The following is an 18,989-nucleotide window of genomic DNA, read 5'->3' as shown; positions in this document are numbered from 1 at the left end:
GAATATTATGATTTACTTTGCTACGTTTTGCTTTACTTTGCTTTAATGTATAAAATGAATAGATTATGATAAGTAATATAAATGTGCAGGAAATGACACAAGAGTTAAAATAATGCATTCCTCGTATGATTAACCTATAATAACACTCCGACATTCCTTAATATTCATCTTTTGAAGCTTTAGAAAGAGACAACACTATCCCGATTCCCAGTTCCCAGTTTTCAGAAGTTCAGTATAATGATCTTCGGCAAAATTTTCACTTTTCAGTATTGTTTTGTCGTTCGGCGCGTGAGCACGTAGATTGAGTAATATTGGTCAAACGATTTTACGCTTCCGAATATTCGTAAATGTTCGACGGGATTTATTTGTGTAGTGGAATTGAAAGTTGATTCTGCTTAGAAGACGCTGCCAAGAAAGTCATCACAATTAGAAGATATTTGATATTTTTCAGTTCAGTGTTCTTAAAAATTAATCATAGTGACTGTTTTAAAATGTCTTCAGAAATGAGGTTTTCAAGGTTTACGACGCGTATGATTTTGAGAGCCAGAATAGTGATAAATTATTATTAGTGCTTTTTAGTGAATTCGGTAGTGGAAAAACTGTTTATTTTTAAGTATATCTTCGTTGCATCAACGTCAAAAACGTCTACTGCTGGTCATCAAGGCCTCTAGAAATGGTCTCTACAGAACACGGTCTTATTCAGTAAACCCAGTAGCTCTCAGAGATCTGCTCGAAATCGTCCATCTACCTAATGAGGGATTTGCCAACGCTGCAGCTGCATTTAAAATGATTAATTTTTAGGAAGAGTAAGTCGTTACTAGTAATTTATGGTTTAAAAATGTTATACACAATCGAATACTTTACACCAGTCCAGAAAATTCCTCAAATTGTGTTTTTAGTTCAAGGAGTTCTTTATTTTGAGATATGTGTCGTGTTTACTCACAAGTCACAACACATTTTGTATAATTGTTTAGGCTACTCCCGCTTGGCTCACGTAGCAAAGTATGCGCATGCGCATTGTGCAATGCATACGACAGGAAAAAGTTAACATTGTGTGGTTCATCAATAAGAAAGATAACCAAAACTATACCCAGCTAGTAGTTTGTTAATTAAATAATTTGTTATTAATAGATCAGTGTCTATGTCATTGTCAGATGTAATTGTTTTCTAAAGTATGGCATACAACAACGAGAAAAGGGATAAGATGTCCACAGAATACCCGGTTTCTAGGAATAGGGATAAAATCAGTATATTTTTATCAAACGTCAAAACACGAGCTTTAGTATGCGAGCTTCTATTAAATACTGGCATGTGACGTCATAATGATTTAACATGCTTTTTTAGTTTAATCGATAATTTAAAATGGTTGTTATTACACTTAAAACTAACAAAAGACGTGGATTTTACGTATTTTGGAAGACTTTCTATTTAATAATAATTAATCACTCAGAAATTTTTGACCTATGCATCACTCCTATTATATTATCAGGTTTATTAATTAGTTTTACCGGCACTTTATTAGTAAAGTTTCTATCAAATTAAAATCAATTCAATATTTTATTATTATTGAGAACTTCATACTCATTTAGTAAGTAGTACTCGTTTATAAAACTTTTACCCACTTCGAAAGTGCTTTTAGTTCGACAGAATTTTTTAGTATGAATTCTTGAGTGCGTTCTTGAGGGCGAGTACAAGGAGGGTCAAGTTCTCCATTATTGTTTAATCTATATATTGACCACTGGTAACTACTTAGAATGCTAATAATATTAATTAACATGAACATAACCGATGAAACAATTTAAACTATGCTGATAGCACGCATTACACAGGTCTTAGACAGTATATTATCAATCAATATCAAACCTTGGCAAAAAACCAAAATAAATCTTCAATTTGCTGACATTTATAGACAGTGTTCAGATGTACACTTTTTTTAACCCTGACAAAAAAAAGGGGTGTTATAAGTTTGCGTGTGTATCTGTGTATCTGTCTGAGGTATCGTGGCTCCTAAACTAATGAACAGATATTAATTTAGTTTTTTTTTTTTGTTTGAAAGGTGGCTTGATCGAGAGTGTTCTTAGCTATAAACCAAAAAAATCGGTTCAGCCGTTTGAAAGTTATCAGATCTTTTCTAATTACTGTAACTTTCACTTGTTGGGGGTGTTATAAATTTTTAATTTACACTAATTGTCTTTTATAAAAATAAAATCGTTAAAAGTATAACAAGCATACAAGTTTTTCGGAACCTTTATTTTTGACTGTGGTCAATGATCTGTACCCACCATATTTCAATGACAAGTAGAATAGGCATGTAGAAGAACGATTCGGAATTTTCCTTGAATCGCGTCAAAGCGTCGCTTCTCGCGAAGATGAGCAAAGTCTCCCGCTGGCACCGCGCCAGACATTCCGGCGTCTAGACGATATCCCACCAGACAACTCGTCATTTTATACACTAATTAAACACTGAACCCTCTATATGAATGAAAGATTTAAAAAATTATTATAATTAGAGAATTATGACTTTTATGGGCCATAATTTTTATCTATTTCATCTAGAATCTAATTTAGAAATTAATATTCAATTCAAATTGACCATGTCGAGTTTTGGGCTAAATGCCAGAGTGATCCGAAGTAAAGACCTTAATATATTTTTTACAAGTAGACATGTGGTTTAAAAAAAAAAAAAACTTTATCGCTTTATTAAATTAAATACGCACCTATAGCATAAAATAATATGTTACTATTTAGATGAATCACAAAGGTTTGATATGAAAGGGAATGAAACAAGGTGGCAAATATTTCATTTATTTTCTACAATTACAGGGAATTTCCTTATTTTTTTTTTTATCTAATGTATTTTTCAAAATAAATACCTATAAATTTCGAATCGACGCGACGTAAAACTAAAATTTATTGGTTTGCTGGACTACCACCACGATATACTTAATGAATCGAATTAATATACCTACTTATAAATTTTGAAAATAAATGAAATAATCTAAAGACGTTGCTGCATTAAAAAATGGTTCAATTGGGACTTGAACTACTTATTTCCCACTTGCAAGTATTATGGCCGTTGCACTAGATTATGGAAGCTAAATATACACCAATTTAGCAGAGGTGGGCCCTAATCTGGGCCACCACGTGCGTTGACACATCGGCCTTGTGCTATATCGAAGAAACTCGCTTTCAGAATGGAAAATGTGAAGGAAATGGACGAATCTATTCGTACCGAGCGACCAAGCTCCACACAATCGCTTTTATATCTCCTTTCTATGCTAATGTGTTTATTAGTTTAGTAAAATTTAGTTCATCATTATCATCATGAGATCGCATCGCCGGCGCACTACTGAGTACGGATCTCCTTTCAGAATGAGATGGGCTTAGGCCATAGTCTACCCCGCTGGGAAAGTGCGGTTTACTAGATCTCACAGAAATTACATGACATTATGGAGAATCCTCAGACATGCAAGTTTCTTCACGATTGCCTTCACCGTTAAGCAGGTGATTTTGTAATTAAAATGCACATTGACTCCAAAAAATTGGAGACACGTGTCTGAGATTGAACCCAGAATTCTTTCGGTTTTAACCACTAGACTATCACTGTTACTTTAGTTGCATTGGGCTAAAATTAATTTCCATTCAATTTACACATGAGATTAGTCTCTTTTTACAGAACTATGAACCACAATTGCAGCCAAGAAGGCTAACGTTCTCTACAACTTTTGTTTTATAAGATTGAACATTTATCTATTTTTGTTTCAGCTGATCGCTAACATTTTGTGTTACAACCATGAATTGGTAGTTCGCTGACATTTTGAGAAGGTTTACATGTTAATCTACTTCTACTAGATACTACAAGACTGTAAAGTCCAATAAAGTGAAAGTGTTAAGTTTGTAAAGCTAGAATTTAGTACGAATGTGCTTGCTGAGAATGAGGACACGGTTGAACAAGCAAATAATTCAATGACATCACCGATAGTACTTGTGCTGTACTTGGCACTTGGTAAGTACGTAAGTTAGACAAAACCGCAAAAAGGTTTTAAAGGCTTAAGGTTATCTTAAAGACGTAGAGGGAATATAAACATTATTATTAAGCCGCATAACTGATTCATATTATATACTAGAGGATGCCCGCGACTTCGTCCGCGTGGATTTAGATTTTTAAAGATCCCATGGGAACTATTTGATTTTCCGGGATAAAAAGTTGCCTATGTCAATTACAAGGACGCAAGCTACCTCAGTACCTTTCATACAAATCGTTTAAGCGGATGGGTTTTTGGGAATCCCGTGGGAACTCTTTGATTTCTCGGGATAAAAAGTAGCCTATGACCGTCCCCGAGATATAAGCTAACCCTGTACCAAATTTCGTCAAAATCGGTTAAACTGTAGGGCCGTGAAAAGGTAGCAGACAGACAGACAGACAACAGACACACTTTCGCATTTATAATATTAAGTATGGAAGTATGAATGAAACGAAAATATAGAATAAGATATAGCAAAATTAAACTAATTTTATCATAATTAAATCTAGTGAAATCAAAATATACTGGAATGGTGACCTTTCACCAGAAAGAGCGGCGTTGGGAAATCTCGGTGGATGACATCAAACGATCACAGGGAGCCGCTGAATTCAGGCGGCGCAAAACTGTGGCTTGAACCCTCTACAAGAAACCTATATCCAGTAATGGATGTCTATCGGTTGATGATAATTATGATGGTGAAATCAATTTTTAAACTAAACTCTAAAATAGATTAACTAAATTATTGAAATAGAAACAAATGACCTCCCTTTGATGACCTTCCTGGCGCAATGGTAAACGCTGTGGTCTGATTGGTGGGAGGTCTCGGGTTCGATTCCCGGCAGGGGTTTGGAATTTTGTAATTTTTAAATTTCTGGTCTGGTTTGGTTACCATCTTACCGGCAAAGCTTTGCCGTTCCCGTACGATGCCGTGTAGAAACCAAATGGGTATGGGTTTAAAAAAAAGTGCCATACCCCTTCCAGGTTAGCCCAATTTTATCTTAGACTGCATCATCACTTACCATCAGGTGAGATTGCAGTCAAGGGCTAACTTATATCTGAGTAAAAAAAATCAACGCCGTGCAGAAGGGTGACCAGCAGGCAGGCCGCATTACTTCTTTGGTTGCATATAATCACCTTAAATCGTTATTCTTTTTGTTCTAGTTTGGTCTTCCATTGGCGTAGTATCAGAACAAACAGCTGATAATAATAGTACCAAACAAAAAATTATGCAAAGCATAACGGAAACTGTAGAAGAATTAGTTAAAGAAGATAATATTTATGATAAGAATACAAGAATAAGTAATAGGACCAATGTAGTTAGTGATAAGAAAAATTTAACAGATTATATTTTAAAATATGAGACAAATGGTGATAAGGAAAACGAGATTGCTATTGATAGTGTCAAAAACTATGATGAAATTTATACAGAGAAGAATAATATTTTAGATAGACTTATAGATATTAATAGTGATAAAGTTAGTAAATTGAGAAACAGTAATAGTTCTTTACAAGATTTTATTAAGGAAAAGAGAGTCAAAAGAGAAGAAAAAGTGAGCAAATGTGACAGTTTCACTTATGAAAAGGGGAAGAAGTTTTTATCGCATCCTCATATTGGGGATAATGACAATGTTAATTACTCTAGCAGCACTTATTGTACAACAGTAATACGTGGTGAGTGATATTCAAAAATCATAGTATTTTTAGGGTTCCGTACCTCAAAAGGAAAAACGGAACCCTTATAGGATCACTTTGTTGTCTGTCTGTCTGTCCGTCGTGTCTGTCAAGAAACCTATAGGGTACTTCCCGTTGACCTAGAATCATGAAATTTGGCAGATAGGTAGGTCTTATAGCACAAGTACAGGAATAAATCTGAAAACCGCGAATTTCTGGTCACATCATTTAAAAAAAAATTAAAATATGTTTCAATTTTCAAAGTAAGATAACTATACCAAATGGGGTATCATATGAAAGGGTACCTGTACATTCTAAAACAGATTTTCATTTATTTTTGTGCGTAATAGTTTTTGATTTATCGTGCAAAATGTTGGAAAAATACCCGAGTACGGAACCCTCAGTGCGCGAGTCTGACTCGCACTTGGCTGGTTTTTTGGATCAAACAAAACAACATGAAAATTGATTCTTCAAACCTTCTAATACGTAAAAGTAATGTATGCATGTTTGTTCGTTTGTCCGTTATCTATGAATTTGCGCATCTTTCATTCGATTGAGTCGTATACCTACAAATGTTATAGGAATTTGGCACCACATAAGGTAAAGGAAGAGAAGGATCGTCAACATTCGACAAGCTACAAAGTTTGCTGAGAATTAGCTAGTCTTACATCAATATAAAAATTAATATTTCTGTCTGTCGCTTCGTTATCTATGCATCCGCGTATCGTCCATCAGATTGAATTGATAGTACGGTTGCTCTTGGCACTTGCGAGTTGTAGCGCTAGTTTGGTTGTAATATAAAGAAAATCTTTTTAAATAAACAACTTTCTAGGTCCAGAAGGAAATGTAGTCCAGTTGTCTTTTATTGACATGTTCCATATAGAAGAGCATCCAGAGTGTGATAATGATTATTTAGAAGTAAGTATTCTATAAATTATCTTCAACTATTTTAACAATAAAAAGTTAAAAATTAAGGAATGGTGCCAAGAATACTGGCTCCATTTCTACGCTAGACAGCAAGGCTGATCCTTTGCGCAAAGAATTGGCCAGCCCTTCTGTCACCAGATGAGGCCATTCGTCATGATCAATCAATCGCCGGCTTGTTAGTAATTAAATATCACTAGCTTTAACGATGACGAAAACATAGTGAGGAAACCTGCATGCCTGAGAGTTCTCCATGTACTCAAAGGTGTTTGAGATCTGTCAATCCACATTGGGCCAGCGTAGCAGATTATGCCCTAAACCCTTCTCACTCTGAGAAGAGATCCGTGCTCAGTAGTAGGCCGGCAATGGGTTGTTCATTTAGTATGTACGGTCCGCCTCAGAATACGAGTAGCAATTCCAAGAAATTATGGCATCAAAAACCTGATCTTTTTCTATAATCACGCCACACACACCTAACCCATGTGCATAACAGTGCTACGCGAATATGATCATTAAGGTGCTAAACGACTTACGGCATTTGACTGTACATATTGATCTAGATTCGCGATGGTGACAAAGGTTACTACAATCTCTTGGGGAAACTGTGCGGAGAGGACTTCCCATCGCAAATTACCACTACAGGCCCTTACGCTTGGTTAAAGTTTTATTCAGATGACACCATAGAATATGAAGGCTTCCGGATCCAAATCGATTTCATACCAAAGGATACGAGCTGTGAGTTGACCTTGATAATGGGTGTGGTCGTAAAAAAATGTATAGTTGCATTCATGACATCGTAACAAACGTTACATACCTGACTCAATGATACATTCATGATCAACATAAAGCTTAGTTCAGAATCATACAATATTATGATTAGAATATTATATTATTTTTACAATATTATATTATTATTGAGATGCATAACGATTTCGCGACCCTGGGGTCCCGGTCCTTTAGTAGGCATACGAGGGGCCAAAGCCAACTCGCAGAGACCCCATTAGACATCATAAACACTAGTTTTTTTTAAGAAATTAAATTAAGTCAAAATTGAATTTCTAAAGAAGTGTACTCTCCGCCTTACAATCGGTCATGACCGTAACGTTACACATTTCGTTACATATGTTACAATCATGACAGAAAAAAGCGAACGACATAAGCTCAAATCAAGATATCACTGTACAGCGAATAATTACGGACAGAGAAGTAGTTTCATTGTTTTACGCGATAACAAAGCTTTATTAACCTTTATTTATGAGTTCGAAAAAATGTCCAATACTCACCCTGCAATTCAACATAAGAAAAACAATTTTTGGCGACAATTCTCGCGTCAACACACACTAACAATTTTCCTCCTAACAAACATGGCCGTTTTTATTTTCTGAATGTTGGCGCCTTGTTCAATAGTGTTGCCAATAAATGAAAGGCAAAAGAAACCAAATTATTTATGTAGTATGGCAAAAATAGGCGTTCTAATGTCGTTACATTCAGGACGTTACACACGCACAAAAAATTGGACACATTTTAGAAGTTGAAGAAAATTATGGTTATTGATAAAAGAATGGTAACCTTTTGTAAATACGTTGGAAAAGTAATCAGAACTCGAACCTAACTTACAAACGCAATATTAGGACAAAAGTTTTGTTAAAATGACATGTTTTCGATAATAGTGTAGTAGTTGGACAAACTGTTTTTGTATGGAGCAAAAATTTTGCCAATCGGAAAAAAACTAAAATAAATACAAATTTGTAAGGATAGCTGAGATTTCATGGTTTTATCTAAACTACAGAGAGGTTATATTTAGATCAATATGGAACATATATTCGTAACTAAAACAGCACTGATTCTATGACAAAAATAAAACCAGGACAACGAAAAAAAAAACTAATGTACATTTTTTTACGACCGAACCCTAATATATTTCTTTTTAAATACATTATTTTTAATATTGATAAAAAAGCATGAAATATTAATTAAGAACTTAATTTAGTACTTACTCTGCTCAGGCCTGGCACCTCCAATTGACGACCTCCCCGGCGCAGTGATAAGCGCTGTGTTCTTATCATTGGGACGTCCCCGATTCGATTTGGAATTTTGTAAATCTCTGGTCTGGCCTGGTAGGCGGCTTCGGCCGTGGCTAGTTACCACCCTACCGGCAAAGCCGTGCTACCAAGCGATTACTGTCATCATGCCTATTTCAGACAGCGTTCCCGAGACATGTGTGACGCACTTGCAGGGAAAGTACGGAAGGATCGACTCAAACGATACGAATAAAGCTTGCGATGCTGAGACTGAAGACGAAGCCCTGGACTACCTTTGGAGCATCGACGTGCCAGTGGGATACAAGGTAGGTTCACGGTAGGTTATACGGTTCCGTACCTAAAAAGGAAAAACGGAACCCATATAGGATCACTGTGTTGTCTTGCTGTCTGTCTGTCCGTCCGTCGATCGTCGTAATACTATCGTCATAAGGGTTCCGTTTTTCCTTTTGAGGTACGGAACCCTAAAAATGAAACATTTATAATTACAATTTACCAGAATCTAGTAAATTGTTATTTGAGTTAAATCTAAACTGGATGATATCCGCGATTTCGCGTGGATTTAGGTTCTTAAAAATCCCCTGGAAAATCTTCAATTTTTTTAATGTCACTCTCTAGGTCTTTAACCATATCTATGCAAATACAAGCATGTCGATCCATTTCCAGAAAAAGCTTCATTGCCAGTAAAAGCGATTTATCGCGCAGAAATTATTTTCTAAGGCCTAATTCGTATCTGTTCACACGTCAACGCTTTTTTAACGCATACTTTATATTTTCAGCGTAGAGCTGGGTACGCGACGCTATTTTAACGCTCGTGCGAATTAAGGCTTATTTATATTATTGTACAGCATTGATTTATGTATTAGTATTTTTTACTAATACATAAATCAATATTAATACATAAATTAATATTAGTATTTTTTGTAATTTGTTTTTTTTTTCAGATCTATCTCAATTTCACTAATTACACTGTAGGAGAACCCAATGAATGTGATCAAAATTTCGTCCAAGTTTTCGGGAAAGTTTTGGAATTCGATGAAAAGTAAGTAGGTACTTTTTCTATCTAATTAGTCACACTAATATTATAAAGGCGAAAGTTTGTGTGTGTGTGTGTGTGTGTGTGTGTGTGTGTGTGTGTATGTTTATTACTCCTTCACGCAAAAACTACTAGATGGATTTGGCTGTTTAAAATGGATAGATAATATCCTGGATTAGCACATAGATATTAGTTTCTAGATTATGTCTGCAAATTTCATGGACTTGCGCCTGCGCATTGCTGGATCGAGTCAAATCCATGCTCTTTTATCATTTACGTAATCTTTGATTGAATAATATGCTTTTTTTTTAAGAGCATACTTTTAATAGATTTTTTGAACTTATGTAAATCGTAGAATGAAGAGCGCACGTCGGGGATGAATCGCATTCCACAAACTTTATTTGGGTGGGTAAAGATTAGATAATTTTTTTTTCACAGACTAGCTCATTTCTGTGGTTCCGTGGCTACTTCAGTGGCAACCACGGGCCCTGAGCCAGGCGGCGCCACCGAGGGTGACGACGATGGCCACATAATGCATGTCCGTCTTTATGCAGCGAAGGAGCAAAGAGAGAAAACTTATATAGATGCTACATTCACTGCATACCGAATGTTGGATCTGAGTAAAAATAGTAAGTTGCACCACAAATAGAGTAAGGAATGGTTTCCCTTTACCTTCCAAATACAGAAGGATCACAAGCAAGACATTTAACTAAAAAGCAACTCTTGTTACGACGCAATAAAATGCAATTCAGTTTGCACAGTGCTTTGGTCTAAAATTTACCAACGCCTCTCTTTCTATCGCGTTTAACTTTTGTCTGTTATTTCTCTCTCTCTCTCTCTCTCTCTCTATCTTTCTCTCTCATATGAAATAATACTTATGGTGAGTTGAGATAATGATGCAATACAGAATAAAAGGCATACCAGATGATGCTGATTACATTGATATCTGATACTTACCAATAAAATTATTATAATTCATAAAGTCCTGTTTACACCAATTTTTATATGTTTTCTAGCAAAAAATCTGTTTTTTATTCAAATTTGGTCAATAAATTAACAAAGAAAGAAGACGATATCAAACGGTGGAGCCGCTGGATTCAGGCGGCGTAAGACTGTGGCGTGACTGAGACGATTCCTGTGTCCAGTAATGGACATCTGTTGGTTGATAATGATGGTAAAAAGGACGAATTTGAAAGACAATTTGACGTAATGGTATACTTAATTAGGGTTCCAAACGCGCTAGTCTGAGAAGAAGCCCACAACAAACCCAATCGTACAAAGAATTAAGGTTTAACTAAAAGCCCCATGAGAACCGTTTCATAGAGCATTAAGAGTATCATATCAGTCTATACTATAGTAGCCCTAAACAAAAAAGTTGAATTTAAATCGTTTTATAGATACATGCGATGCAGAAACTGAATTCGACTGCCAAGATAGCACTTGCATCGACATCTCTTTGAGATGTGATAACTATGCCAATTGCAGACTCAAGGCTGACGAAGAGAAGGATCTATGTATGGTAAAACATACTTTTTCTTTGTATAAGCGTTGAATTTCAAAACCTTCAACACTCCTTAATTTTAATGTTCAGAAGTTACCGAACCTTATAAATGCTCAAGACTTGGCAAAGTTCCATAGTTCCTAAACATGAGAAAAAATCAGCATACCTTCATTCGTTTGAATAGGTATTTTAAAATCGATATGAGGTTTCTTAAACACTTTGTTGAAAAAAACAAGCACATTATTTCGCAAATAAATAAATAATGTTTTATTTCAAACTAGATGCATGCAATGCAGAGATGCGTTCAGTAACAATATTTCCTTATAATAATGTTAATTATGTTAGTACTAAATCCATACTAATATTATAAATGCGAAAGTGTGTCTGTCTGTCTGCTACGCTTTCACGGCTCAACCGCTGAACCGATTTTAATGAAATTTTGTACAGACTTAGGATACATTCCGGGGAAGGACATAGGCTACTTTTTATCCTGGAAAAACAAATAGTTCCCGCGGGATTCCTCATATACTCATCCGCTTGATCGATTTGTATGAAATTTGGTACCGAGGTAACTTGCGTCCCTATAATTGACGTAGGCAACTTTTTATCCCGGAAAATCAAACACTTCTCACGGGATCTTTAAAAACCTAAATCCACGCGGACGAAGTCGCGGGCATCCTCTAGTAAATAAATAAAATAGCATGGCAACGCCAAAGGCCTGGCCAAAGTGCTGTAGTAGTGAGGCTATTTTATGTGGATGAGACGGCTTGAAAGCCTCCCTCCTCCGCTCAGCCCTGCGCGCAGGCCTGAGCGGGGTAATTCGCTAAATAAGTGTCTAACACTGAATGAAAGCTACCGAGCTCATTTGTCATTGGTTGGTTCTACATTGCTGCTTCACTGAGTAATAATAAAATAACTTTTCGTTGAAAATCTTCAACTAGCATTACAGTTCCTCGGCAGACCCAACAGTTTTCTAATGAACTCCAAAATAGCAAAATCCTTCTTTGATGAGTCTCCAGATTATTGTTTCCTCTTGCAGCACACAACAGAATCCCTGATGCAACAGACTAGTATCCAGGCCATCGTGAGCGTCTTTTGCGTCATCCTCTCTGGCATTATCTTTGTCTTCCTCTATAAGTGTATCATGAAACTTTACAATGACCACAAGATTATTAAGGTAAATTAAAACGGGAATGGTTAGCGCTACATGAAGTTTGGGTCCCTAACAATTTTTTGGTGCTTCGCTAAAACTTTTTTTATTAAATTGTTTAGTGTTCTTTTTTTATAAGAACAAGTGTAAATTAAAAATTTATAACACCCCCGACGATCCAAAGTATTTGAGTTTTCCAAAACATCATTTTCAAATAAATAATTATGTATTTAGGCAACGTCCATCTTGACAGCTTGACATTTGTCTATTGACATAATATTATGAACCTAACGGTTATCTAACCTTCTTTTCTACAAGAAAACTAGAAAAGAGCTGATAACTCTTAAACGGCTGAACCAATTTTTTTAGATTATAGCTAAGAACACTCTCGATCAAGCCACCTTTCAAACAAAAAAAACTAAATTAAAATCGGTTCATTCGTTTAGGCGCTACGATGCCACAGACAGATACACAGATACACAGATACACAGATACACAGATACACAGATACACAGACACACAGATACACAGATACACACGTCAAACTTATAACACCCCTCTTTTTGGGTCGGGGGTTAAAAAAGAGTTGTCCATGTATTCGCCTGGATTTCTTAAGAAAAACGACGTCAAAAATAATATAAGGTCTGGAAAACAGTATTTGCCTTTGTGTTTAATCATTTTATTCATTCTTATTAAAGCGTATAACTTATGAATGTATGATTAAAATAAATTCTTATAACTTATTAATTTATAGTTAATATTTATTCGTTCTTATAATTAATAAATTATGTAAATTATCTTAAATGGTCACCAAATAGAACACTTGTATCTAAGCCGCCCTCTTTTAATGAGATGTTTACAGTAGCAAGAAGTACTAGTTGTAAGCTTTATTTTTTAATCTTCACATTGTGTGATAATTTTTTTTTATTTAATTTAAACAGTAAATAATTTTATTTCAAATTTCAATAATTCGGACGACGAAACATAATATTTTCTAGGTTTTTTTTTTTAAATCTACAATAATTATTTTACCCAGTTGTATTTGCTAAACTCTTTATTATGAAAGTAGAATCGAAGACAAAAGCTCGCATTTGATAATAACGTATGATATTTGGGCCTTTTTCTTCAACACACAAAGAAAATGTAGCACTCAAAAAAAGAGTAATTGTATCCTGTACGGGCCTACGCCCTTTATAACTCGTTACTTCAAAGCTACGAGCGAATAATGACGCGTAAAGACGTGATGATAATATTACAGTCAGAAATGTGGGAAAGGAATAAAACGTTTTTAACCCCCGACCCAAAAAGAGGGGTGTTATAAGTTTGACGTGTGTATCTGTGTATCTGTGTATCTGTGTATCTGTGTATCTGTGTATCTGTGTATCTGTCTGTGGCATCGTAGCGCCTAAACGAATGAACCGATTTTAATTTAGTTTTTTTTGTTTGAAAGGTGGCTTGATCGAGAGTGTTCTTAGCTATAATCTAAAAAAATTGGTTCAGCCGTTTAAGAGTTATCAGCTCTTTTCTAGTTTTCTTGTACAAAAGAAGGTTAGATAACCGTTAGATTCATAATATTATGTCAATAGACAAATGTCAAGCTGTCAAGATGGACGTTGCCTAAATACATAATTATTAATTTGAAAATGATGTTTTGGAAAACTCAAATACTTTGGATCGTCGGGGGTGTTATAAATTTTTAATTTACACTTGTATACATAGCAAACAAACGTAGTTGAGTTCGCATTTGAATGATTTTAGTACCAATCAAACTCATTGAAATTTTTTAGACATGCTAGAAATTAATTTATCTGTATCTGTCTATCTATCTATCTCCAGATTTCTGTAAAACATGTATTTTTAAAGTTGTTTTATACAAGTCTAAATATATTAAAATCTGTCCATAAAAGACGAAATAATTTAGGCAACCTGGGAACGGTTCGTTGCAAAACTTGCCAAGCAGTAAAAGTTTTGGCTTCGGACTAAGCGCTCTTGGCATTCCTGAGGATCATCTAGATTCTAGGCCAATTAAAATTTGCTGGCATTTCGGCTTTGGCCTTTAAATATGAGCAAAAGATCTTTTTGATAATCTTTCCCTTTTTGAAGGATAAAGGTGTGCTTCTAGGAACAGATGAGCAAGTCCTGTGAAGACAAATTAGACAGCATGTTTGGAAGTCAACTCTTACTTGATGCGAAGCGAATGCAAAGCGATATCGGGCCACGAGCGAGTCTGGAGAGAGACAACGAGACCAACGAGATGTTCAAACAGCAGAGGAAGTTGCAGCAGAAAATACGGGTAAGAGAATAAAAATTGGTTGTCTGTAAAGTCGGTTTACAGACGATAGTTGAACGTGACAACAAAGGCCGATTGTGCTTCTTTGTCGCTCGTTCCGCGCTCTCGCTTGCACTTCAAGCCTTACATGGAACGCCTCAAAGCGAGGTAACGCCGCATGAGTCATGTTTTTTCGTGCAAGCAGCCGGCTCTATCGAATTATAAGACGTTGTCACGTCAAAAAGTCATTCATGTAAACATATGCGTTTTATTCCTCATTGCTGAAGAGTGAGACCCCTTTGCATTAATCGTCCTCCACCTTTCTTCTATCGTACTGCGAGGCATCACCAAGGTCTACCGTACCTAGTCGAAATTCCACGGAAACGTATAAAGCGATTTGCCTCCTCATTTCTATAAATAAAAAAAATGCATAATTGAATTAATAAGATTGGGCGAATAAAATGTATTGCGGTGGTTGTGAATAGGTTATTATTCGTCAGTTAAAGCAATGATTGTGGCAAAACTGACATCAAAATCTATCGTATCATTGGTGCCTTGTCTTAGATAAGATCAGAAAAAAAATCGTTATTTAATATTGTGAATTTTTCAGCCATCCAGTATAGATTCGGATTTTATACCAGAACTTAATCCAGACTTTGAAGAAGAAGTTTGGCGAGAAAAAGTGAATGGCGTCTCTAAAACAGAAGATGAAATAAAAACACATCATAGAAAGACAAGAAGAAAAGAATTTCATGAAATCGAGGGTATAATAATAGAAAGTGATGAAAAAACAAGAAGAAAAGAAGACAAAGATGAAGAAGACGTAAAAAAGGAACGCAAAGAGAAAAAAAGAATAAAAGTGAAACAAGAAAACTTAAGAAAGAAAGAAGACTTGATAAAAAAGAAAGAGGGCGAAGAAAGGAATCAAATAAGTGAAGCAAGAGAAATGTCAGTCAGTGTTCCAGATACTAAACAGTCTGGATGTCAGACAAGGGAAAGTTTATTTGAGACTGACCCGGTAATAAGTTCAAATGGTTAGTGAAGTTTTTTAAAGATTTGTCTTAAACAGCAAAAGCTAATGTTTTTTTTTTTGGTAAACCTATTGCTACCGTTCGCTTATCAGAGTTTCCAAGTTTGAAACGTTGAAACAATTTCTATTTCTGTTTCTATTTTTTTTTCAGTCATTGAAACAGTTGGTGTTCCGAATATGAAACAGTCTGGATGTCAGACAAGGGAAAGTCTACTTGATACCGAGCCTATAATAAGTTCGAATGGTAAGCTATGTTTTATTGTCATAGATTTTAAAAAGCCTCATGTTTTACTTCTTGATTTATCAGGGTTTTAAAATTTGCAACGTTGAAAAAAATTCTATTTATATTTTTATTGCTATTTCCATTTCTGTTTCTGTTTTCGTTTAATTAATTAATTCTTTTTAATTAATGTTTTAGGTTCTGGCTCTGCACATATCAGAAGTTTGAATAAGTTTGGATACTCCAGCCCTAGCGCAGCTCGGCCATCACCCCCTCAGATCAAACCTTCAGAAATCATCATAGAAGTGATTAGACCAAATATTGAACAGGAGAGAAAAACACGTAAGTTATTTACATACACGGTGAAATTTTAGTGGTTTTAGAACAGTGGCTATGTGAATCGCCTTAAGCAGTACTATCCATTTTGAACATTTATATTGACCCTATTCTTAAAATAAAACAAAAATGGAATTGAGAAATTATTGTTTGGAAAAATTCGTGAACCAGTAGACTCTAGAACCACTCAGAACAGCGTGGACGTCACGTGCCTCTCGTATTCGCCGTCCACTACTAAGCTTCTATAGTAATGTTTCGCACAGAGTTTTTGTCAAGATATTTTTTAATCCAAAAATAAAGTGCCTATTTTTCTAAAACAAACAAGTGTAGTCGATAGTACTGTTTAGGGCGATTCACTTAGCCATGGCTCTAAAAACACTAAAATTTCACCGTGTATAGTCTCAGGTAAAAATATTTGATGGTGAAAAGTGATATGGGTGGGAGCGTGGAATCATTAATCAATTTTTGCCTTCTACGCTGTATTGACATGCAGGTGTCGAATTTTGGTTCTTTCCCTAAGTAAAATTGCACACAAAATTTTTTTCGACTACCCATCCCATAGCTGAAGAATGATTATCATATTTGCTGATGGAGTTTGATTATAAGAAATGTTCGCTGATGGAGCAGGAAGGTTATGTTTATTTGATTACCGATTATCACTAACTCAAGCGAAACTGTTCAGTCTGCACCTCCGTCGCAATGTCATTTACCTATCGGTCTTCTATTGGATATATTTTGGAGACTGCTCAGGAGCACCACAATTTAGTTCCTCCTTCACCGTTCTACTACAGAACAGCGAGAAATCGGAGCTTTGCATCTTTAGGTTGACATCCTTAGGCGTTGGCATCTTCTAGGCTAGCGTGCTCTAACTGACTTAACTCAATAACTTTTACTCATCGCTGCTTTTTTAAAGCATAATGTCTTGTCAAGCGCAATCCTATCCGGCAATTTCAAAAAAACTAACTTTTTAGTGCGTGTCTCATAAAATGTGTTATTTTAGTACTATAAAACTATAATTTATTTAATACAGAAAAGAAAATATTGGCGGACCGTCGACCAATGAGTGCGGAAACCACACGATCAGCACCCGATGTCATCATTTTAGCCAAGCCAGCTCCATGAGGATGACCTTTTGGGAATCAACCAAGAACCAAAGTAAACTCGAAACTCTACTGCCGTAGTTTGACAGCTGCAGTGTCACCACTTAATAAACTCTGATTGGCAGACACTCTCTCGTATTGGCTAAAATGCACAGATGCAGCAAGAATATCATAAATTCAGCCAATCACATCAATCGCAATTGTAGTAATGTGATAACAACTTTCATCCTAAGATACTAGGGAGTCGATTGCGGGGAAAAAAGCTAATACAAGTGAACTGATTGCATTACCTATTACTACTACCGGAACACCGCACACAATTTATGAGTGTGGGTAACGTATGAGCTAAGCTCTGAGCAAAGCCAATCGGGCGGGACAAGGACAACGCTAAGCAACATTAGCAAAAATACCGTAAATTCAGCCCATTACAACAATTGAGTTCGATACAACTTTACTGCAATCGACCAGCTGTTACTCCGACGAAAGTTTAATTTTTAATACTTTTATGAATTAACTGTGAAACTTTTAATTTAATAATAATTATTTATTAAGAGCTGCATTTACGCTGCATTTTCTGTTTTGATTTATTTATTAGTATTTTGAAAAATGTACCAAATATTTTGTTTTGATAATGCTGCTTCGGTTGCTTGTATATGTTTAGTTTACAGTTAGTTAATTATAAAAGAGTACTTAATAAAGTTTTCACACTGTTTCCTGTGGAAATGGACGCTAACATTGTCCTGTGAATTTATTTCAGTTTACATTGTAAACAACTGAATAACCTAACACGTTGAATGTTGTTTTAGATTAATCGTATCTATCAAACATAACAAATGTTGTAAATAAATTGTTAAAATTTTGGTCTATTTTACTAAACATTCACCTATTTTTAACCCCCGACCCAAAAAGAGGGGTGTTATAAGTTTGACGTGTGTATCTGTGTATCTGTCTGTGGCATCGTAGCGCCTAAACGAATGAACCGATTTTAATTTACTTTTTTTTTTGTTTGAAAGGTGGGCTTGATCGAGAGTGTTCTTAGCTATAATCCAAAAAAATTGGTGCAGCCGTTTAAGAGTTATCAGCTCTTTTCTAGTTTTCTTGTAGAAAAGAAGGTTACATAACCGTTAGGTTCATAATATTATGTCAATTGACAAATGTCAAGCTGTCAAGATGGACGTTGCCTAGATACATAATTATTTATTTGAAAATGATGTTTAGGAAAACTCAGATACTTTGGATCGTAGGCGCGGAATAGTCCAAGAAAATCGGTTCAGCCGTTTGAAAGTTATCAGGTCTTTTCGGTTCTTTTCTAGTTACTGTAACCTTCACTTGTCGGGGGTGTAATAAATTTTTAATTTACACTTGTACTTTACCAAAGTAAGCAATTATTAGAGTTTTCGAAAATCCTTTCCTCTTGAAAACCTAGAAGCAAAATCTAAATGTTACTAAACATATTATGTAGGTATATAGAACGCGACAGGTTGAGATGGCAATCACTGTATGAGACGGGGGGACGTCCCGCACACCCGCACGTCACCCGCGCTTACTCGTAGCGGATTGACGCGGGGCTGTGCGAGTGTGCGGGGCGTCACCACCCCGGTTGCCATCTCGACCTGTCGCCAAATCTGTGCTGATGTAGCCACAAGTCAGTAAAGGCGCATTTTCACTAGGCGACATGTCGCAGATAC

At 35.7% G+C, this 18,989-nt stretch overlaps 1 protein-coding gene across 3 annotated transcripts; it reads left to right on the top strand.

The window, feature by feature from the left end:
• The first annotated feature begins 282 nt into the window (after positions 1-282).
• Positions 283-18,160, top strand: LOC123865066. Of its 3 annotated transcripts, none has more exons than XM_045905898.1 (15): positions 283-806; positions 3,766-4,006; positions 5,187-5,696; positions 6,529-6,614; positions 7,181-7,355; positions 8,822-8,967; positions 9,604-9,701; positions 10,134-10,324; positions 11,093-11,214; positions 12,236-12,373; positions 14,469-14,639; positions 15,226-15,649; positions 15,797-15,889; positions 16,064-16,207; positions 17,232-18,160. In XM_045905898.1, the coding sequence occupies exons 2-15, from the start codon at positions 3,967-3,969 to the stop codon at positions 17,321-17,323; spliced, it is 2,430 nt and encodes an 809-aa protein (XP_045761854.1). In that variant the 5' UTR covers positions 283-806; positions 3,766-3,966; the 3' UTR covers positions 17,324-18,160. The 3 variants fall into 3 exon arrangements, with proteins under 3 accessions (XP_045761854.1, XP_045761853.1, XP_045761855.1); XM_045905897.1 differs by having other exon boundaries at positions 283-810; XM_045905899.1 differs by lacking the exon at positions 15,797-15,889 and having other exon boundaries at positions 283-810.
• The last annotated feature ends 829 nt before the right edge of the window (positions 18,161-18,989 follow it).

This window comes from Maniola jurtina, chromosome 5 (genome assembly GCF_905333055.1).
Source record: "Maniola jurtina chromosome 5, ilManJurt1.1, whole genome shotgun sequence".
Lineage (NCBI taxonomy): Eukaryota > Metazoa > Arthropoda > Insecta > Lepidoptera > Nymphalidae > Maniola > Maniola jurtina.
This window is presented reverse-complemented; position numbering and strand designations above follow the sequence as displayed.

Excerpts from the sequence above, each read along its gene's own strand:
- LOC123865066 (XM_045905898.1), top strand. The coding sequence starts at position 3,967 with ATGACATCACCGATAGTACTTGTGCTGTACTTGGCACTTG. Across the intron at positions 7,356-8,821 it reads CATACCAAAGGATACGAGCT|ACAGCGTTCCCGAGACATGT; the intron begins GTGAGTTGACCT and ends TGCCTATTTCAG. Across the intron at positions 9,702-10,133 it reads GTTTTGGAATTCGATGAAAA|ACTAGCTCATTTCTGTGGTT; the intron begins GTAAGTAGGTAC and ends TTTTTTTCACAG.